Here is a 23,565-nt window from a genome sequence, read left to right as displayed (position 1 = left end):
AGGTATTATGCAAATGATCATAATACTGGATGACAAACATGGTCAAATCCTAAAAATGTGTTTCAGAACCCCATGGCAGAGTACCAACTACAGAATGGCCTTACGAATGCGGCAAGGCAAATGACACAGGGGATTTGGAAATTAGCAGAGTTAGACTTTTGAGCTACTCAAACACTGATATCTTTATCTTACATATCAAGGATGTGAAATACATTCTGGTTCTTTGTGAATGTTACACATGAAACATGCAATTAAAAACCTATTAAAGGCATATAAAACATTTATCTCACATTAATAAGGCACTCTAAAAAGAAATAAAGAAACTCGAAATGCCTGTAGTAGCCAGATTATGTTTCTAAGTTTATGGCAGCAGTTTATGGTGCTTTGGAAGTATTTTTTAGTTGTTTTAAGAGTAACATTTCTCAGCTGGATTATTAGCTAGGATAAATTCTTCTGATTCTCATGAGTATCTGTACTAGAGTAAATATACTACAAATACCTAAAAAAAAAAAAAGACTCACTTAGTAGTTGTGTTTATGTCCAAAGGCTTTTCCTTTAGAAAATTAATCTGATGATTTGAGAGCTACTCATGTGTAAGATATTTTTCTTAGAGAATTATAGTACTTGGCTTCAGGTGTACATACCCAACAATACCCAATATACTGACATAGCAGATCTGATACCTAAGTAAGATAGTCATAAACTAGACTTTAGGGATGGAAATGGCATTAATTTTTTTAGAAATAATAATAATGATAAGTATTATCAATAAGAAAACAATGACAAAACTGTAACAAGAACTACCATCACCATCACGACCACTACACCATCACAACCACTGTCACCACCACCATCACTTAGTAGCAATATTTGCTCTATTCACTGAAAGATCTCTTGTCTCTTTTTTCTAGGTTAGGAGGCAAAAACCCTGTAAAACCCTTACAGGTTTCACACAGGGAATATAAATAGTGCTGCTGCCAGTGATGAGACACCGCATAGTAGGGTGGGGACTGCAGAGAACTGGAGAGCAGTTTAGGGGGCAACTTGCCTAAGTGAATATTGGCATTTGAACCCAGAGCTGAGTTTCTCATTTTAAAATTATTTTTAAAGAGAAGTCATGACTCTGAATATTTATGTTAAATTTCCTTATTCTTTAAAGTGGTTCTATTTTTTGAAAGAATGTGTGGGGCAAATTACACATCAGCAGGTCATATGTTAGTCTATAGGCTTCACTTTCCAAACTCACCTCTAGGACATTTCCAAACTTACCTCTTTGACCTACAATGTTTTTTTACCTCTAGTATCTGGTTAACTTCCATTCTGTCTTGCCTCATCAGGGAGACTTCTCTGACTGAACCCAATACAACCTGTCTCAGGTTAGGTTTCCCTGGTAGGTATTTTTATAGCAACATGTTTTCTGCCTATAATAACACTCATCACATTATTATTGTGAGTATCCTTTTAATTGTTTTCCCCACTGTATGTTCCATGAAGGGAAGGACCATCTGTATATCCCTAGCACTTAGAGCAGTGTCTGGCATATAGCAAACACTCAATAAATACTTGCTGAATAGATGAATTAGGTCTGGTATATGCTTGGCGCTTGTCATGTTAACTCAATTAATTCTCAGATCAATGAACTGAAAAAGCCATGAGAATTCTAATTGTATAGATGAGCTCACTCAGGCTCAGACAAGTTAAATAACTTGCCCAAGGTTATTAATCTAATAAGCAGTAAAGAATGACCTGTTTCCAAGGCCTAAGCCCTTATACTATATCCAGTTACTCACTTGTTTTTTAAATTGCCACATTACCAAGTGTACTGTAATATGAAGCATCCATTGCTCTAGGAGTTAAACATTAGTTGTTATAAATTTGAGAATAATATGAATGTAGCACAAATGTTTTGCCATTTTAAAGTTAAAAAAATAGTTTAAGAAATAACTTCCAATCTTTGTTTCTTGGATAAGAAGAAAGGATGAATTCATTCCTCAAAAAATTTGAGAGATTGAAGTGGATAAAAATAAGGCAACTTGAAATTTGGATTAAAAATAATGTAAAAAATTTGAAGATGGATAGTTCAAGGCAAGTGGAAAAGATGTTTAAATTTTGAGGCTTTACTTTAAAACATAAAATTTTAAACATATTTTATGATTGAGGAAAAATAAGAAGTAATGAACTTGTCAAATGTATGACAGGTAAAAGTTTTCATGGCACTGAAGGTAATTGACAAATTATGGGTGAATATATATAACCTTTGTTAATATCTGCCAACTGTACACTATCACCTTGGTTCTTATACCTTAATCCTCACAACAACCCTGTGAGGTAGGCTTTAATTCAGGTTATTACAAAAGAAATAAAAATCAGCATTAGAGTTAAGTGTTTTGATCAAGAACTGACAGTTTACTATGATGATGCCAATGAATTCTAGTTCAAAGATCACACCTGGTTTTCTTTTAAGTTTTACTCTATTTTATTTCTAGTTTTATTTTAAAAATGTCTAATTCATAGTAGCTTCACTACATCTATTTAAGCAGCTTTTAAAAATATGTCTGTGGCATTTTTTTCTAATTATGATTGATAATGCCAGTAACCCTAAGTATTACAATGACAGTATCAAAACCTACTACATAGTCTAGAATATAGAAATGCTACCTATCAACTAAAAAGGCAATCCCATTCTAACATTATAGATAAATGGATGGCTAATGGTAAGCTTATTGATGTTCTCATAATTAAACATTTATTGATTCCTGCATGTTTGATGCTTTGTCTCTCTCTGAACAACCAGCATATATAATGTACACTTCAGGACAGTTAAGCATATCATTTTGCAACTCCTTGAGTTTGACAGATGTGCAAATGACTTTCATTATCAAAACAGCCAACAGCATAAACTTCTGCAGGTGGATATATGGGTGGGCTATAAAGAGGAAAAGTGCTCCATCATTGTATGAAATGGTACATTTAATTACCTTTGGCTTCATCAAACATGATTTAACAAGGATATTATAATTCATCAAAATAAGCTAGGAGTACTGCTAGTTTACACCTGCTTATTTTAGCAGATTTTAAGAAACCAAATGTTTATAATATTTAAAATGTTGGCACAATTCCGTTATATTCATTGAGACTCTTACCAAAATTTTTAGTAAAGCTAGCTTAAATTTACCTAGTGAAATAATATTGTGGGATATATGCCCCAAAAGTACTTAATCACCATCCTTAAGTCTCAAAATTTTGTGGATCAAATACTGATCAAGCAAAGACCAAGAAAACTTTGTTGTATCATTCCTTTGGACTGGATGAATACCCTGGAATTTAAGGTAATAAACTGAAAATGATTAGTGAAATAGAGTGGACAATACTCGCCTTCGTCATCCAAAGTAGCATTTCATACCTAAGCATAGGAATAGCTAAAACTTTGGAGGACAAAAGGAGATATGTGACACCTAGGTGTGTTTTGTGTAGGTTGACAGGTTTTCTTTTTCTTTTTTTGGTCTTGGTTTTACAAAATCATTTTCCTATTTAAGTCATAATAAACAAACTCAAAATTTCTTCTCTAAAAAGAATTTTTTATTTCTTTGTCACTGCAACATTATGCTTTTAGCAGCCCAAAAGGTGTTCTGAAGTTATAACCCATCCTGGATTCCTGGAAATGTGGAGAGAGATGTTATCACAGTAAGACCTGACTTGATTCACATTCTGTGAAGCTATTTTGAATGTTCTTCTATGAATACATCACTTGGCTCATTTTGTCAAACATAAGTGTTATGTAAAGATAGGTATTAGTGAATTACAAACCCTATCTCTACTTTACCAGATAGTGAGACATCACATTGATAAGGTACAGGTTTGACTTAAGTAAATAAATGATGCTTTAGGCTGTAGACTATGGCTACTTATGGAAAATTGTAAATAAAAATTAAAAGTAGCTGAACATACAGAAATACAATATCCCTTTTTAAAAAGATTAACAAAATAGGTCAATAGGTAAACTTTATAGTTTTAGAGTCCAGGAAAACATATTTTTTGAAATGTCACCAAAATTGCAAACATTCTGTTTTTTGGTTTGGGTTTTATTTATTTATTTTTTTGAAAAGGGATACTGCATCTTTAACACATGTAAAGTCATATATCACCCATTTTCTACTTACAGGTAGTAGGAGTAAGAATAGTAGCTCCTCCTGGCAAGCAAATCACAGACAGTGGAAAAAGAGAAGCAATGGTGAATGAAAAGCGTGACTCTGTCACATTCAATAAAGCAGAAAAATGTGCGTTAAAAAATAAAATAAAATAAAATAAAATTCATGTTTTTTGGTTTGTATTTCAATTTGCTCATGCATTGGTTAGATATCTTTTGCCATGCAATTAAACAGGTACGCAATAGAAAATAAAATATAAAATACATAATTTGGAAAAAATAACATGCTGACTTTTTTATAGCCAAAAAAATTGAAAAATTAAATGGATTGTGTATTTTCAACATGCAGTTAAGCGTAATATCATCCATTACCATCTAAATGTCATGACAGATGGAACAGCTGTGTATAGAACTTCTACACTAAATTGGCTATTTTTTTTTAGATACAAAACATAAAGATCTATTAGGTTAATACAGAATATATGCAGAATGACACCTAAATTTCTATAAATAAGTCATTATATCTTATTAATACACAGGTACATACATATATTATGTGAATATACATATGCACCACACACTATATACGCACAAAGATATTTCTACAGTAGATGTATGTGACCATGATATCACACACAAACATTTACTGTACTGAAGCATAATTTCAAATTTATGTTTGGAATTATTAATGTACTCATGCTGCGAATTTAAAATAATACATAACCAATGAAAAAATAGCATACATTTGGAAATAATTCAACAGTGATTAAATTAAAATGACATTGCGTTTTGAAAGATGCAATATCCCTTTTCTTAGCCTAAAAACTTACTTTATATACACCCTTAGCTGTAGAATTTTACTAAATTAAATTCCAAACCATTTCTTTATACAACAACCAAAAATACACAGATTTTTTTTTTTCAACATGAGAAATATACCTACAAATACTATTCCCAGTGAGGGATAAAGTCTTGAGAAACTTAACAATTTCCCACAAAAATAAAGATCCTAAGGGGCTAAAATAATTTGCTTCTCCATTATTTTTATTATAAATTTGTGTTTTAGTATATAATGTAGGGAAACTACATTATATACTAAAATTGTTAACTTTGATACTAACCAATACTGTTATGTATCTATGCTTTTGTGTATATATAATAAACATATTTTCGATTGTCATACACAATATATGTGTGACACACTACATACAACTAAAAGTCATTACAAAGTTTCTTAGGTAAGTAAGGGATTCTTAGTTATATTACGCACTAGAAGGTAATATATCTAAACATGTAACTTCATCTATCTATAAAATTGCAACTTCTCTAGTCCTAGAGGTAGTGATGAGGAAGAGAAACAAAAGCCCTAGCATACTTTCTAGTAGAAGACAATCAATTAAAGCATAATCATGAAAACTCAAACATTAAACATTTTAATAGAAAGGCTCATTTATCCAACCATTTAAAATATGAACTAGAAAAAGAATGTGATGCATTAGGCAATTTTAGAGAGCTGTCAGAGCATTTTACCCACACAAAAAAAATCATGCTTAGAGATTGTTTTGGTGTACTTTAGAAAATTTATGTTTCAATTTTTGGGTTATTTTTAAAACAGACGGCCACAGATAAGAAAGGCTACAATAATAAGTGTTTTCAAATAATTAACCAATAAAATCAGTAAGTTTAACCCAATTCTAACTGAGTGAAGACATAACCAGAGGCCATTTTTATGTTTTCATATCCAATCTGAAGTGGCTGAGATAATTTTAACTCTAAAGCAAAGTTTAATTAACTCTCTAAACTGTTTAGTTTAACTCTCCAAATATAAATATAAACTAAATAGAAACATAAGATCTGAAAGTTATATTCAAAGATTTTATTGATCTTGATTGGCAAATTTGTGTTAGTAAAATACTTAAATCTTCCTGTCTCAAATATGATGTATTTTCCAACCACAGAGGTAGACAACAGCAAAAAGAGAAAGCACTATTGGGGAAAGCACGTATGTAGCTAATTTAACACAAAACACTACAATGCATACCTAATGTTTCTAATGCAGATGTGTCTTCTCCAACATATATATCTCCAGGGGATAATTGTAAAGAGGCAATACATTAAAATAAACTCTCATGGAATCATTAAACATGTAGTATGAGTCTTATCTATATTATTAATGATTTATTTTGAGTACAAAATAACAATCAAAATAGTACATTATATGATTTAATATAATGTAAGCAACATCTTTTATTATATTCAATATAATTAATGAATGACAAACACTTCTATACACCAAGGTATTTTAGGACTATACTCTGTAAAGATTTGTTTTTAAATCCTTCCAAATTTTAATATTATTTAAAACATACAATTGGAAAGATTGGAGAGTTGTATTAATTTCTAAAACAATGCCTTATAGATAATGACACTTTATGGAATAGGAAAAAGTTCAAGTTATAAAAACTGTATTCTTTGAAATGTTTTCTGGTAGAAGTATACCTTAATCTCCCAAATAGAATTCAATTTAAATTCCTGTAGGTCTTAATATCTTCATATAATTCCAGAAGATGGCGATATTGGTTGATATAGTATAAAAGACTAATGCTCAATTAAAAAAAATTGACTCTTCATATTAAAGTGCTGAAATATTTAGTCAGTGAATATTAATATACAATTTTGTAAAATAATGCCCATATTCTTCTTATCTTATTTGTAGCCAACATTTAGAAAAACAGAGTAAGAGTACAAAATAATTCATAGACCATAACCCAAATATCATAATAAACTCTTATTTTGCCATTCGCAATACATAATGCTTCAAAACATAAGATATGTTAATAACTCAAGTGTTTGAGGAATTTAAATTCATACACTAATTTCAAGGTTAAACTGACAAAAAGTATATTTTATATCCAAAATTAAACTGCAAATAACCAATAAGAATTTATTTACAAAGCATAAGAAACAGACCCAGATGCTGGCAACATTGTTAAAATTCAATTCTTGTTGTGTGTTCTAATTTAAAAGCACTCAGGGAAACAATAAAGTGCTTCAAAACTAGTGACAGTGACATATGGTAAGTGGGTGGGACAGAACAAAATCAGGTCTTACCTCTTTTTTACAATTAATATGACAACTAGAAGCAGAAGGACGAACACCAAAATCCCAGCACTAATTCCTGCTATTTTCACCACTCTGTCTGTCTGCTTGGCTGGGTCTGGAATCACTTCTGGTTCTTCTGTTGCTGCTGCTAAATGAATCAAAAATATAAGTTACTGAAAGCAGCTAATTATCACAGAAAGGAAAATTATTCCCAGCTAAAGCTTACCACAAAAAGACAACTTATTTTATTTGAATAAAGATAATCTGAAAATATAAATACAGTAGCATGCTAAACTCGAGCATGAGAGACTTATGGTAAAGAGAAACTTTTGAAGGGAGATTTTGTTAACATAAAAAAATAAAAACTTAGAAATAACTATCAAAGGGAACAGTTTTTCTCCAAGTATCCTTAAAAGTAAGAACACAGGAGTTTTAGCAAATAGTACAGTGGAAAGAGACAGGGTCAAATTTAGAGATTCATTCTTTTATCACTTCATTCAATAATCACTTCTCCACTAAAATGCAAGGTGTCGTGCTTGGGCCTTTAAAGCAGTGTCAACGGCATTTGTCTTGGACACAAAGGGTTAGGTTAAATAAATGCCTAGTCTAAGTGCTGGAGGTGTGAGTTTATGATGTGGTAAAAAAGATGTGAAATAAACAGTTTGGAGGAAGACAAGAATAAGCAAAGGAAAACAGATTCATTAAGTAATATTTCACATTCTCTTAACAAATAAAAGCCAGGTAATAAACTTGGGAAACAGAACTCTGAGAAGATGAATTTTTTTTTTTAATTCTTTATAATCGCCTCACTTTCTTTCTTTCTCAAAGCCACCACCATCCTCCACATACATACACAATTAATATTATAAATCCTACTCAATTTACAATCTCCAGTAACCCTTGGAAGACATCTTCCTTTACCTCATTTGCCTTGAAAACTGGCAAGGAAAGCATTATTATCTACATTTTACAGATTAAAAAACCTGAGGCTTAGAGATATAGGACAGATTAGAAATTGCTCAAGAACAGAGACAAAAATCTAACATATCTTCTATCTTCTAAAGCAGCATTTCTCAGTGTTTCCAGATCCATGGCCCCTCTTGCTAAGAATCTGTGTGACGGAGGACAGGTGATTCTTAGAATTAGGCACATTTGGGAAACTCTTAAAGCAGCCATCAGTGTCAAGAGATGATGGCTGAATGAACAAACAAAAGGATCCCTAAATCCAACCTCAGACCTTCCCAATGGATAATTTGATAATTCCCCTTTAAAATTACCCATTTTTCTACATTCCAATCCTTTCTTCTTTAGCTTCTCTCTCTTGGCTTCTTTACCCCCAAACCTCTGCTTTCACCTCCAGTTCTGCACATTTAAATATCCACTTCAGTTTTCCAACCAGCCACAGTTTCCTCCCAAAGGGGATGGACACAAGGTCGTTAACTTTTAATTTTTCCAAGTAGGAAATTAAAAAGAACTAATATATCTAATATCAGTGTCATTTCATAAAATGGTGCTTTAAAGGTAAACCAGTAGGAAACATAGTTTGAAGAAAAGTGTTAGAGAGAACACAGTTAACTTTGGAAAATAATTCACTATAACTGTCTTAATGTATCTATTTCAATTGGATAGGATAAAATCCCCATGGACCAGTATTTGGTTCCCATTATTCTCAAGAAAGAAAAACAAGCCTTCAGTTTATTTCTTCTGGTAAGCAAGGGAGTTTTCCTTTCTGACTTGACACTTTCCATTATATCCAGGCTTCAGGGAATTTCCAATCTCAAACAGAGGTAGTTCAATGCTTACCACATTTCAAACTACATATTATGTTTCAATTCATCAAAACATGCATTAAATATAATGGAGAGCTCTTCTTTCCCAAGAGCAACTTTAGAAATACATATGTATATCAGTGTGTGTGTATGTATAAATGTATGTGTGTATTTATGTATGTATACATATATATTCAATAAAAACAGGGGCAGTATATTTCAAAGTTGGATATAAAGCTAAAAAGAATATATTTATTGTTTGTAATTCTCAAATTGGATTGGTTTGACACAGTTACTGCTTGAAATAGGGAGACAATGTTTGATGTAGAAATCTCTAGAAAAAACTTCAGGGCATGCAACGAATCATTATTCACTATTTAAAGCTTAGGATCATAAGTTTCTGTGCTACACGTGGCTTTCAAAGGGTAATGATAATGATCCACTTGTGATTTTCTGACTTAACTCACAGAATTAAACTTTCTGAAAGTCTTTGTAAGATTATTTCTTGTTCAGTGAGGTAAATATATATATATGTATATTTTTTTTGCATTACGCGGGCCTCTCACTGCTGTGGCCTTTCCCGTTGCGGAGCACAGGCTCCGGACGCGCATGCTCAGCAGCCATGGCTCACGGGCCCATCCGCTCCGCGGCATGTGGAATCTTCCTGGACTGGCACGAACCCGTGTCCCCTGCATCGGCAGGCGGACTCTCAACCACTGTGCCACCAGGGAAGCCCAGTAAATATATTTTTAATATAACATTTTAATTCAATTAAACACATGCTATTATGGAATAACTTTACAAAGATATTATGCTGTAAGTAGTGTATGTTATATTTCATAAGAATCTTCAGAACTGCTAAGCTCCACCAGAAGCAGACAACCCTCACAATATACACAGGTGCAAAATGGACTATCATCACGAAATACGAACATCCAGCCTTAATACTGTGATTAATTATTATATAACAAAAGTGACATGTAGGTGATGGCTAAACAATTTCAAATACAGAAGATGAAGAATTTTTTAAAAGTCTCATTACTTAAATATAGATTTGCTTATAAATTAATCTAAACATATTTCCAGAAAAGAAAAGCCAAATCTAAAAGTAAATTTCTGACCAAGGATACTGATAACCTTGCAGGTGTATTCAGGGTGCAAAGTACTGAAACATTTATAATCTATTATGTAAAACAGTGTTACTACTTTAAAGTCATAGAATATATGTACTTGTAAAACAATGGACTTCAATTAATATTTACCAAGTGGTTAAGAAAGAAAAAAACACCAAGTTCATTCATTTGAGTTGGGTAAGACTGCTTGTTTGTCATGATTACAACTCTGGTGCAAAAGAGTTGTTCGTCAATGCTTCAAATCATTATAAATCTTGAGCATTGAAGGCTAATCAAATTCTCCAGGAACATGTGATTTGGTGGTTGTTTTCCCCTGATTGTGAATCCTCCTCAAAGTCTTTAGCTATGACTTATTATTACTATTACTAACAGCATTCTTATTAAATGTCTGTATAAATTTATTACATTAGATACCTTAATCACATGTATTTCTCCCACTTCTTGCCCTGCTAAACCAAGGAACATAAATATCCTATTAAAAATCATTCAACCTTAGAAGATTCATTAATGGAAACACAAGCAGTAGCCCCTAAGTGAGCATTTTCTATTTTCTTCAAAGAGAGCAAAAAGCTATTACAGTGACTGCACCCCTGAGCCCCGTTTATAATTTATGCACGTACACAAAGGCAATGTGGAGCACCTTTTTCAGAAATGCTTTCCTTTGCCATAAATCTTTACCTTTTTTATCTGCCAAAGAATATTCAAAGAGTTCCCAGTGTTCTGAAGCCTAGAGCAGCATAATTTTTTGGACAGTGGGAAAAAAACTAAGGCAGTATTTTATTTTTATGGAGCAAATTTATGAGATGCATTTTTTTGGCAAAAATAGTTAAAGCAACTTTATAAATTGTGTCCTTGCTCCCACTACTTAAAAAGAATTTACCTAAAACGTTTAGGTAAAAAATATACAAATACCTAAAAATACATAAATTTAATTAAAAATTAAAATTACATAATAGCTGCAATCATACAAATGCAATCCATCTTCATGATGGATATTAGAGATAGAAGCCTCTAAGTACAATATATTAGGTGATCTCACAGCGGCTTTAGAGACACCACTGTCCTGCAAATTCTACATATTCTCCAGGTATTTCACTAATGCTTTCTTTCCTCTTCAGTTATAATTCTGAAAAATTGTTCACACTCACTTTCCAATCATTACTTAAAATCCTAGAATCAGGCTTATGTCTCCCAATGCCACCACCCCACCATCACCACCATCTCTAATGACTTACTGGTTACTGAGTTCAATGTACAAATTTTCTTATTTCATGCAACCTCTTGATAGCATCTGACATTGCTATCCACTCTCTCTTTGAAACACTCCTTTCCTAGGGCTTCCATTACTTGGCCATCTCCCAGTTTTCCTATGACTTTAGCTTTTCCTTTCCAGATCTCCTTTGTGAGTGAGTCCCTCCCTTGTTTCCCTTAAAACTGGGTGCTGCTTTGAGTTCCTCAGCGAAAACTTGAACCTCTTGACACAGTTTTCCATACTTTCTGGCTTGATAATTTCATCCACTTCTGTCAGTTCAGTTGCCATCCATGCTGGTCACTCTCAAATCAATACACAGTAGTCCCCCCTTAACCAGTTTCACCTTCCATAGTTCCAGTTGCCTGTGGTAAACTGTGGTCCAAAAATATTAAATGGAAAATTCCAGAAATAAACACTTCATAAGTTTTAACTTGCATACTGTTCTGAGTAGCATGATGAAATCTTGCACCATCCCAATCCTTCCCACCCAGGATCCCCAACCATCACGTCATCTGCTCCTGACATCCAACCATCAACTTCGTCATGGCTCCATGATTCAGGATCACCTGAAGCAGATGATCCTACTTCTGATACATCGTTAGAAGGTCAATAGTAGTAGCCTAACACTAGGACACAATGCTTATGTCATTTACCTCACTTCATCTCATCAGGTAGGCATTTTATCATCTCACATCACTGCAAGAAGAAGGGTACATACAATAAGATATTTTGAGAGAGAGAGAGAAAGAGATACCGTATTCACATATCTCTAACTAAGGCCTCCAACCTGAACTGCTGACCCATATAGTCATCTGATTCTTGTTATATGTCTGCACCTCAATGTAGGAAAGTCACCTTCAACACACTATATCCAAATTTGAACTCATAATCTTACCCTCAAACCGGTTCTTCCCCTAGTGTGTCACCTTTCAGAAAATGACACAACTTTCTACAGTGTTCAAAGCCAGAAACCTGAGCATCATTCTTGAATCCTCCTCTCCTTATCTCTAGGATTAACATATAATTTATCATCCAAACTGGAATGCTTTTGAAAGTAAAGGGGGATACTCTTAATAATTATGACAGGACAAAAGGCAAAAACTAGAATTGTCCTGGGCAAACTGGCATGTATGATCACTTGACTTTTTTTTCCTCATACAATTAGTTGCAAAGTACTACTACTTCCTAAATATCTCCTGTCTCTACTTTTTCCATCCCCACTGCTACTGCCTTAACTCCGGTAAACATCATCCTTCACCCAAATTACAGCTGCCACCGGTCTTATCTCCCTGACTGCATTCTCTAAGCCTAATCCACATCAAAACCAACATTGCAGCACATAGCCTTTCTAAGACTGTACCATGCCACTCCACTAATTAGAACCTTCCAACGGCTTCCCACAGCTGTTAAAATAAAGTTCATTAAAGCAGGGGCCATGTTTATTTTGCTTACCATTGTATTTCCAGTAGGACCTGGAAAGGAGCAACAGTACAAAGTATTGGTTGCATAAATGAAAGAATAAAACTAAACCTGCCTATGGTTGATTGTAATGGCATAAAGAAAATCAGTTGTCTTTTAAAAAAACACAAGGATATATTTGACCAGACATATATCTTGTTTTTCTGAGTGTTGGCATAAGACGAACTTGGTACATACATTTCTAAATTGTCTCTAGAAATTTCGACCCCTTCTGCTAGCCATTCCTTCACAAGGCTAACCTTTTCTACCGTCTGCCACATCTACCACCAAACCCAAGTGCAGGGAAATTCCAGCATCATGCGAAGTACAGGAGATTTGATATCAGCAAGACTCTATTTTAATTCTTAGTTCTTTCTCTTACTTGCTGTGTGGCAATAGCAAGTTAGCATCTCTTAGAGTTAATATCTCATCAAAAAGTAAAAATAATAACAGTGCCTATGTTATATAGCTTTTAGAAATAGTACGTGACATAATGACGGGAAATATTTTTTATAAACTGAAACACTTGTAGTGGAAAGCAGAAGTAGATGCTGCTGCCCTGGGTAGAGATGGCCTAGATGTTAGCCCTTTGGGCCTATCATATAAAAATTAAAAATTACGAATAGGGGAACTGACATTACTGAAAAAGTTTTAAAAAAATCTTAGCAGTCTATTGTATAAATATATAATGATGAGTTTTGTAAAGTGCATGTTATTAATTAAACAGTCTGCCACAGTGGATGTCTAAGCCTTAAGGGCATCTTGAAACATGCATTATTTAACTCAGTGATTCTTTGAAGTCACTTGCTTCATCATGTCATATGATCTTATGAAACTTGTCTTAGATTATTGAATAAAACACAGGGTCTGTCAGAGTTTTATATTGGTGAAAAGGGAAAACAGCTATATGTCACACATTTTCTTTAAATAATTAACTAGAATATAATTTTTGTTCTTAATAAAGATATGGGTATTATCTGAAAATTTCTGATGTGGAAAATAACAGTGCAGAAGTCTATGGAGGCTTTAAACAACTATGAAATTAAAGTATAGATTAATATTACAAATATTTAAACTTAATTTCACACTGCTTAAGGCAACTTTTTGTAGTCTTAGATTCTCTGAATTTGTTTTTAAAACCATAGTTCAAAATGTTATATAAAATCCTGAAGAAATAATAGAAATACTTTTTGAAAAAGCAAAAGAAATAGGTATCACATTTCAGGAATGTACTTAAAAGTCAAAAACCATGTAAAATATTACTTTTTATTTCACAGTAATTTAACGAAGGGCAAATATTTAATTTTACATATGGATTCTCCATTAAGCTTCCCATTTCAATTTATTTAATTGGGTAAATTAATTTAATTACTGTGTTCTCTTACTTCTGAAACACAGTGGAGTCTGTCTACCAAGTTACCTCTGAAATCTGTCCTTAATTCTCCATTCCATCTTCTCACTGCCTCAGATCAAGACCCAGTCATCCTGCTTTTTCACTAAGCCTTTCTGCTTCCCATGTAGGCCTCCTCAGATTTATCCTCTATATTGCCACCAAAATGAGTTTTCTAAGACGCAAATGCGATTAAATGACTCCTTTAACTGCTTTCCATTCAAGAGGAATGGCAAATGTTCTTGGTATGGCATATAAGGCCTTTCAATATGAGGCTCTAATCAACCTTTTCAATCTCATCTACTGACAATTACTTTAGGGCAGGGGCCCCCAACCCACCCGGGCCGCCCAGCAGGAGGTGATCTGTGGGCGAGGGAGTGAAGCTTCAACTGCTGCTCCCCTTTGCTTGCATTACCTCTTAAACCAACCCCTCACCCCACCCCGTCCATGGAAAAATTGTATTCCACGAAACCAGTCCCTGGTGCCACAAAGGTTGGGGACCACTGCTTTAGGGTATCTTACAACCTGAATCAGTTAAAAGCATCAGCCATTCCCCAAATTCTGAAATACTCCTCGATCTATTCCAGGGTTTGGCAAACTGTGCTCCCTTGGATTGCATCCAGCAGATTTTGACTGCAACTATTATTATGATTGCAAATATTCCACCTTACAAGATAATGCCAAATGGTTACTGATTTAACATACCCACAGCAGTGTATGTAAACTCTGTTTAAATTACATCTTAAAACTTTGTATTATCAGACTTTTGTAATTTTTGCCAATTTAGTGCTAGAAAATGATATCTAATATGCATTTGATTACTAAAATCATCTTTGAGATACTTGTTTGAAATATTTATACGTACTTCTTTTCTGAAATGCTTGGTGTACAACTTTAACCCATTTTTTCCATTTGGGTTTCATCTTTTTCTTATCTGTTTATAGTAATACTTTATGTGTGAACACTAATCCTTTGTCAGTTATAAGTGTTGCAAATACCTTCTAGTGGGTGACATTTCTTTCACTTTAAATATAGTATCTTGATGAATAGCAGTCCTTAATTTTAGTGAAGTCAAATATATTAATCATTTATTTGAATTCATAAAAACAATCTCTTCTTTTTTCTCTAAAAGTTTTAAAACTGGCTCTATCTGGAATTGCTCTCTGAGTATAATATACAGTAGGAAGGTATTTCAGGCCCCTCCACCTGACATAAATATCCAGTTATCTGTGGACAAGTTTTCAATTGATCCAATGATCTACAAAACCACTTCTGTCCTATATCCAAATTATATAAACGGAGGAATTCAGTTTCCAGATTTTCCATTATTTCCCAAGAGGGAATATTCTGTACTGACATAACACTGTTTTAAGTACTATAGCTCCATAGTATGTTATAATATATGATGGGCATGTTTCCATGCCTAGTCCTTTTCCTCTGAAGTATCTTGACTGGTCTTTATGTTTTGCTACGGGTAACTTCTTCAGATTAAAGTCCAGCTGATAAATGATCCCTTCACTTCTGTTAAAGCTGCTGTCAAAGTAGTCCAGCCACAGCAAAAGGCTTATTTTTCAATTCGAACAATTGTGCTTCTCTTCCTAAAAGTTCCATTTGGTTCTTTGCAACTGGTTCTTTGTTTAGTAACTCTTGATAGTATCTTGCTAATCTTTATGATTTGCACTTTTGTTTCTTTAAATATTTTGTACACAGTCTTTAGCTCTTTTGTATTCTGTACTTGACAATCCTAATCCCTGCAGTCCTCTGGGAATTAAGATCTGTTTTTTCTGCTACATCCCTCACAGTGAATTACTTTCATGAATGCTTGGGGACCTTTGGTTGTGAGTTAACTGCTTTATGTTAGTCTGTGAGAATCCTGCAGACCTAAATTGATCATGCTTTCATCTAAAAAAGAGAACTTGCATCAGCTTCTGCCAGTAACCATGAGGTGACATAGGGCTCGGACCATCTCTGCACCCCTCAAAAGTACCAGCTCTATATTTTTGCTATAACAAAACAATTGATCTGGGTTTCAGTCCCCGCTCTGCCACTCACTAGCTGGGTAATCTTGAGTAAGTTATTTAACCACGGCATTCCTAAGTTTTCTTATCAGTAAAATAGAAATGATAAAAATACCTAGGTTCTAGGTCGATGGAAAGATGACATGTGCTAAAATACATAAAGTCCTTAGGACAATACTTGGTACATAAGGTCTCAGTAAGTGTAATAATTAAATAAAACATAATTAAATTCGGATGAAACTCTTTTACCAAATCTAGATTTTTGAACGATAGCTAATACGTATTCAAATAAACAGCATCAAATGGAGAGAAGTCTAATTTCTAAAAATACAGAGTTATTAACATTACTCTTTATCACATCCCATATTTGTCGAATACCTCAGGGGTACAAAAGACTGTATTAGGCTAAAAACCAGAAAGATGAACAAATGCTCTTCCTTTAGAGAGTATATAATCTAGAAGCAAAATGTAAGTACTTAAATAATTGTACTTATTAGCAGAATATGCCAAGTACTAAAAAGAGGAACAACTAGGGGTCCTGAATAGGGGCATAGAACTGTATCTGGTTTGCTGACATCCTAAAACATTTCTTAGAATTATTCAACATCAAAGTCCAACTCTGATTTTTAGATAAGGAAAAAACTCAGAAGAGGTGAATGGCTTTTTCATGGTCACAATTAAAAATACAGTTTCATTGACACAATTAAAAATACAGTTCATGCTTCCTGACTCCTATTTAGCACTTTCACTTGGGAGAAATGTGATTAGCCACCTATTTTAGGAATATTTTTTGCCCCTACGAACTCAAAGACAGAGCGAGAGAGTGAGAGAAAGAGATCAGAGAGGTATCAACTTCAATCACTACCTAAACGTAAGAAAGGAGTAAAGTTGGAGAGATAAAAGTACAAATAAATTGGCAGTCAAACCAAATCCTTTCTAGAAAAAATCAGTCATGAGTAGATAGATGGATGAATGGAATCTTAAATCCATGAAGAAGGCATGGTTTTCCTTCCTTTCATTAATAAATGAATTAACTGTCGTCCCTGGCATGTACCTGGCACAGTTCTAAGCTCTGAAGATTCACCACTGAACAAGACAGAGAATATCTCTGCTCTCATGCAATTTACATCCCTGTGCTGTGAAGCAGATGAGACGCAAGTAAATAAGCATCATCTGATAGTGAGAAGTTCTACACTGAGAATTAAAATAGGGGATGAGGCATAAGACCATGGTGACCTCTTTAGATTCAAAGGTGAGGAACGATCTCTCTGAACAAAACCTGGAGGTAGATAGTGTGGCTTTTTACTGACTTTTAAAAGGAAGAGTGTACCATATCAGTAGCAAAATGTTTTGAATACCTTTTCTCTGTACTAGGTATTAAAGGGGGTTCAGAGATTATAGAGCTGTCTACCTGATTTAAAAAAAATGTTATTTTTTTAAACCTCAAGTAATACAGGTGATCAACGAATAACAGTAGAGTGAATTAAAATTAACTTGGGGAAGTAAAAAAATAAGAAGACCAATAATATAATGCTATGACCCTGGGGAATAATGAGCTGGCCAACATTTATGCCAAAGGTACAGGAAGTGGAAAGGAAAGTGTAAATGATAAGGAACTACACTTTCCACATACTAATTATTATGTGTAGGACATCCAAGTAGTAGTGGCCTATTAAGAATAAAGTAGATTGAGCTGAAGATTACTGAGAAATAAATCGAAACAAACAACGCTGGATCACATATACACACACAGTGTTTATAAAAGTAGGCTACAGAACAACTAAACCTGAACCTTAAAGTGAAATGTTTATAAAGTGATAATGTAGATATCTGGTGTTGTTGGGGGAAGAAAGCTTCATGATAATGTCAGTGATATTTTTTTCTCCTATAAACTACAAGATCAGGAAAGTCTCTTCTTCAGGGAAAAATCTGGAATATTAAAATCCAGGCACTGCATTTAATTAAAAGGCAAATGCACTTGACATTTTTGTTGGCACAGAACTCAGAATGCCAGATCTGGGCCAGTCATCCCAATATGTCATTTAGAGCACAAACAGGAAACACACACATGCACGTGCGCGTGCACACACACACACACACACACACTTGAATGTAATATAATTTGAAATAATAGAGAAAGAAACAGAGACCAAAGAAAACCTTTATTAGTGCTCAAATGTGGATGTGATAAGGATGTGATGTAATCTAAAATAAATATGACCTACCTTTAACCTATTTCCATTTTCATTATTTGTAAAATGGGGTTAAGATTAGCTGCTTTGGGGCTGCTTTTAGTTATGAATCCCACTTTCATTTTCAGCAGGTCATTTTCCACCAAGCCTTGGAAAATTCATTAATCTGCCGTATCTCAGGAGAGCATGCAACATGGTTTAAATCATATTAATAGAGGTTGCAGTGCAATTTTCACAGGTGTTTATTTACTAAATTATAGCCTGCCTTAATATTGTACAGAGGAGCCAGATTAAAAAGTGATTTTATTTGAGTTCCAGCTTTTCTAAGATAATTTAGTATAAAGTCTAAATTATTAATATATGTTTTAGAACTTGAGATTGGTTTTAATCCTAAAATATCTTTTGGCTGTGAGTGAACAGTTAGGAGCCACATTTTTAAATGGTTCTTGATGGTCTAAAGTTATCTAAGCCCTGGCTATGTTTCACTGTTTGGGAGACAGAGTTTTACAGTGTAAATGCAAATAGGCTACCTAAGCTTTTTGTCTATTATTTTAAAAGGTATGTATTTGGTATAAATTCATTCTCAGAAGAAGAATGCCCATCAGTGGTGGCTTCAGCTCTCCCATACCCTGAGAAATATCCTCTTCTCCTTTATCCTCGCTTTATACTCCACTGTGACTAATTTTTAAACCACGGTGGGTTTTTTGTTTTGTTTGTTTTGTCTTTTTGCCTGTTTGCCATCCCAACTGTTGGTCCCTTACTCTTCTTCCCTTAAGAGCTAATTCTCAGAGCCCTCAAACAAGTGGCCTCATTTTTCTTTGACCTTTAGTATATCTGCTTTTTCAATTACCTCCAAGCTCACTGAATCCACTGCTCACATACTTCTTCCACTTTCTGTTTTGAATTCCTTAAAGCTGGTTTCTAAGCACCTCACTCCAAAGGAGTCCTGCTACTGTCAAGGACTCCTAGCTTATGGGGAAAAAGAAAAATGTCATTTATTCTGAAGAGATCTCTGAGGCACTGTCCCCCAGTATGACCAGATCCCACAGCTGGGTTCCCGGTCCTCAGTACTCGCTGGCAGATCTGCTCTTCTTGGACAATGCTGAACCACAATTCTTCCATTAACCTCAATGTGAACTTGCTCTTTTTCATGGGCTTCTCTGAGTCTTAGATTTTATAAGCATATTTCTTTTCCAGTCCCCCCAACCTAATACGTTTTTATATTTTTGGGATATAGAAAGCCAAACGTTTCAAAGGAAAATTGTGCTCTTCTACAAAGTTTATACACACTTGGTAGATGATGTGATAGATCCCGTCTAACCTTAAGTACTGGAGATCACTGCGTAAACCAACATGCTCTGACACAGAGATAAGACACTTGCTTCATAAAATCCCATCCTCAATACACTGTTCTTCTTTAAGAATACTGAACTTCTCTTACCTGTAGTGAACTCAATAGTGGGATCAACAGAAGCCAGGAAAAGGGCAACAGAGGTAAAGCAAAGATTAAAATCTGAACAATGAAGTATAACTTGAGGAACTGTGATAATTAAAGATAGTCAATAAATTATTAATAATAACATCATGTGCATACTAACAATTATTCCAAGATTCTTAACTGAAGATTGATTTCTAATTGCCTTGACAAAGAACAAGGTGAAATTACAAGCAAAAAAATCAGGTAAAATCATAGGCTCTACTCTGTTTTTCTTATTGGTTTTTGCAGCATAATAATTCCTTCAATTTTGCAAGAATAAAGATTAGTGTCTGTTTTAACTGTTTCATTTCCTTCTTTCAACTTCTTTTCCTTTCATTTCCTCTAGATAACGTTCACTCGGTTTGCTCCACATCTCTTTTCCATATCATATTAGATCTGTGAGATTTCTCCAAAAGCTTAGTCTTGAGTCTGCAGAAAACAAGAGCAGTAGTGTGTGTGCATGTGTGTGTGTGTGCCTCACACAAGCTCTCCACTCTCACCTGCACAGCCATGTTGCACCTGTGATTTCCAAGCTGCATTTATAAGGGGTGAACTGGCAAAATTCCACCCTCTACTCTTTCATTAGAAGTGGACACAGAATCAAAAGGAATTGAATCCAAATCGACACAAGACAGCTGGCCCCATCCCTCTCTGGTAGCAAAATGAATGAACCTTGACAATGAGTGTGAATTCGCTTGTGAACAGGCAGTTCCCAGGTAGCGCAAACTTTTTGCTCAGTCATGGACATGTTTACCTGCTACCAATGGATAGTGGGAAGGAGTAGGTCTGATTATTCTAAATGATGAGCCCCAAAACATGCTGATAGGAGACAAATTCAATCCTGGGTTTCAACTGTGCTGTGTTCAAAGAAAAAAATATTCTTCTCTTTGCAAGGTATCCTTTTATCACAGGGGATTTCATAAAAGGAACCAACCATGACACAACTCTCGCTGGAAAGGAAACTGCACTGGAATTAGGTTCCTGCAGTCATATCATAATCCACCTGAATTTACCTTCTCAACATCCTCTAACCTGCCTCATAGGCCTGAAGAAATAGAACATCTGGCTAATGACTGAGGGCTTCATTTTGTAGCAGGAAAGAAGGATGCCAAGTGTGACACATTCTTCTGAGGACACACCTGATGGTTTCTAAAAGAAGGAGTGAGAGTCTGAAGACTCTCAGGGTAGCTTTAAGAAGGAAAGAATGGGGAAGGAAGGAGAGGTGTCCTTAAAGAAAACCTCTTGTGGAAGGTCTAAGTATAGAAGCATGCTTCTCACTGATGGTAAAGGAACTAAGTATACTTAAGTCAGCTATAATTCCCCTATTTATCCCTTCTTCACCATTACAGTCTTCCTTCAGGACAAGACCTTGAATAACCGTGTTGCTTGCAGTTTGAACCATTTAATCTGCTGGAACAAAATGGGGTGGGTACATGGGTGGGAAGGGATGGGCCTGATTTGCTCCATTTCCTCGGATCTGGGAAGCCAGTTGGCTTTTAAAATGGATCAGCAAACTATGATCTTATAAATCCTCTTGTTTTCCAGTAGCATTTTTAAAGAAAAAGACAAGATTAATGATTCCCTATTATGTTTGCAATACAATAAATGTATAAATTTAGTATCAAGTTTAAAAAAGTGCTATTTTAATAGGGTATGAAGCTAGAATTACATTTTAACTAATCTCTGAAAACTACTAGAATTTATCAGAGAATTTACAAGCAATTTTACGCAGCACACCATGGTAAGAATAAACACATTTTACTGTTCTGCATAGCTAAGTGAAGAGACCCACCTCTGGACAGGAACAGAGAGGGTGCCCAGCTATACTAGTGTTCCAATTAAGAACTGAGAGGAAGGCAGGGAGCTTCTATCAGAGATCAGTGGTTACCACTCACTTGGGCATCTGTATGACTTAAACGTGTATATTGAAACCAGCACCCCTCTTTAGAGAGGACCAGACAACCTCAGACCCATTCATCTGTTCTGTAGCCCTTCCCTACTAACTTCTTATTGGCTCCATCTCTCTGGAGAACTCTAAGTAATACACTACCATTCATATTATTTCCAGCACTGAATTTGCCTCCAGCGTGTTTGAATGTTCTATATTTTGCTATGGTTTACTATTAAAACTCTTCTGGGAAGTATTCTTTTCAAAAATATGATAAAAACAAAGAAACAATCACTTCTCAAGTAGTATATTTTAAAATAGAACCATTTAAATCTCTTATTTTTGCAATCAGAGGACATCTCTAGGGCAATCAGATAATTCAGAGATTTTAGTCTCTGTCCATCCATATTTTTGTTTTCAAAACAGGCATTGAACCTACTCATGAAGTTCAAGCTACTTAAATATTCCAAGTCATAACAGTAACTCAATCCTTTAAATATATAACATTTCAAGCCATATGAGCACACTAAAATATTTCTTCGTTACAGCTGTGTAAACATCTGGATAAATCATATCCTATCATGTCACCATGTACTTTAGCAAATGAAAGTCGATTCTAAGCACATGACCACAACTACTTGCAATGTAACAGATGATGCTCTCAATATAAGACTGTGTTGCTATGGCATCAGCAAACCACAATCTTATGAATTCTCTTGTCTACCCAGTACATTTTTTAAGGGAAAAGAAAATATTAATGGTTACTATTATATGTTTGCATTTATAATAAATATAAATTCAGTAGCAGGAACCAACCATTATTATAAATTAATAATTTACTAGTTTTGTAGTACATAAAATTAGAACTACATTTGAACTGATCTATGATAATTCCCAGAATTTACCAGTAGACTTTGTAGTATTACCACTACATTTTTGCAGTTCACTAGCATGTACCAATAAAATGAATATGAAAGAATAAAATGTAACAGCAATATTTACCTTTTAAAGGAAGGCCATACAGTACTAGTTTATTTTGCAGTACAACAAGCATATCTCTGACATATATGGAATAAATTCTACAAAGCTAAAGGAATAATAATAATCTTTTAAATTAGATTATCTCAAGCTATTTCCAAATCCCCAACAAACACTGAAACAGAGTTCTGTATTCTGGGTATGTGAACTTGGCTAACAACAAAGATTTGCATAAGACATTCTTTCCCTATGAGGCCAAGTTTTGTTTTTCCTTCATTAGTTTCTATAAATTCTTATTCCAAAGTCTCTGATTCAGACAGATTGTTTTCTCCAACTTTTGTAATATCAAAGTTATCTACGCTGAACCTCAAAGGAGACAAGATATTCTTATAAATCTTTGCTAAATTGTCTTATCTTATAGAGAAAGACTACATAAACACATTTAAATAAAGATGAAAATCAATGGTTTGTAGTTTAGAAAACACTGGTTATATCCTTGCTCAAAAAAGATAAAATGCCGACTAAACAGCTACACCTAAGATACATATTCGTTTCCAACTGTCTCTGTAACAAATTTACCACAAACTTGGTGGCTTAAGACAACAGCCATTTATTCCCTTACAGTTCTGGGGATCAGAGGTCCAAAAACAGTATAACTGGGCCAAAATCAAAGTATTGGCCTGTTTATGCTCCCTCCAAAGGCTCTAAGGGAGAAGACCATCCTTGGCTCTTCCAGCTTTGGCAGCTGTTAGCATCACATC

General features: G+C 34.4%; 1 protein-coding gene across 13 annotated transcripts in view; it reads right to left on the bottom strand.

The window, feature by feature from the left end:
* PTPRK (protein tyrosine phosphatase receptor type K) overlaps window positions 1-23,565 on the bottom strand; it is a 566,337-nt gene that overhangs the window by 35,367 nt on the left and 507,405 nt on the right. For 3 of the 13 annotated variants that reach the window (XM_067702138.1, XM_067702140.1, XM_067702141.1), the window contains exons 14-16: window positions 7,259-7,397; window positions 6,189-6,230; window positions 4,161-4,190 (exon numbers count right to left, since the gene is read on the bottom strand). In XM_067702138.1, coding sequence (XP_067558239.1) covers window positions 4,161-4,190; window positions 6,189-6,230; window positions 7,259-7,397 — 211 coding nt within the window. The remainder of the gene's footprint in view (window positions 1-4,160; window positions 4,191-6,188; window positions 6,231-7,258; window positions 7,398-23,565) is intronic. The other 10 variants (XM_067702150.1, XM_067702142.1, XM_067702146.1 and 7 more) reach the window with 5 other exon arrangements.

Source organism: Pseudorca crassidens, chromosome 13 (assembly GCF_039906515.1).
Source record: "Pseudorca crassidens isolate mPseCra1 chromosome 13, mPseCra1.hap1, whole genome shotgun sequence".
NCBI classification, from domain to species: Eukaryota; Metazoa; Chordata; class Mammalia; order Artiodactyla; family Delphinidae; genus Pseudorca; species Pseudorca crassidens.
This window is presented reverse-complemented; position numbering and strand designations above follow the sequence as displayed.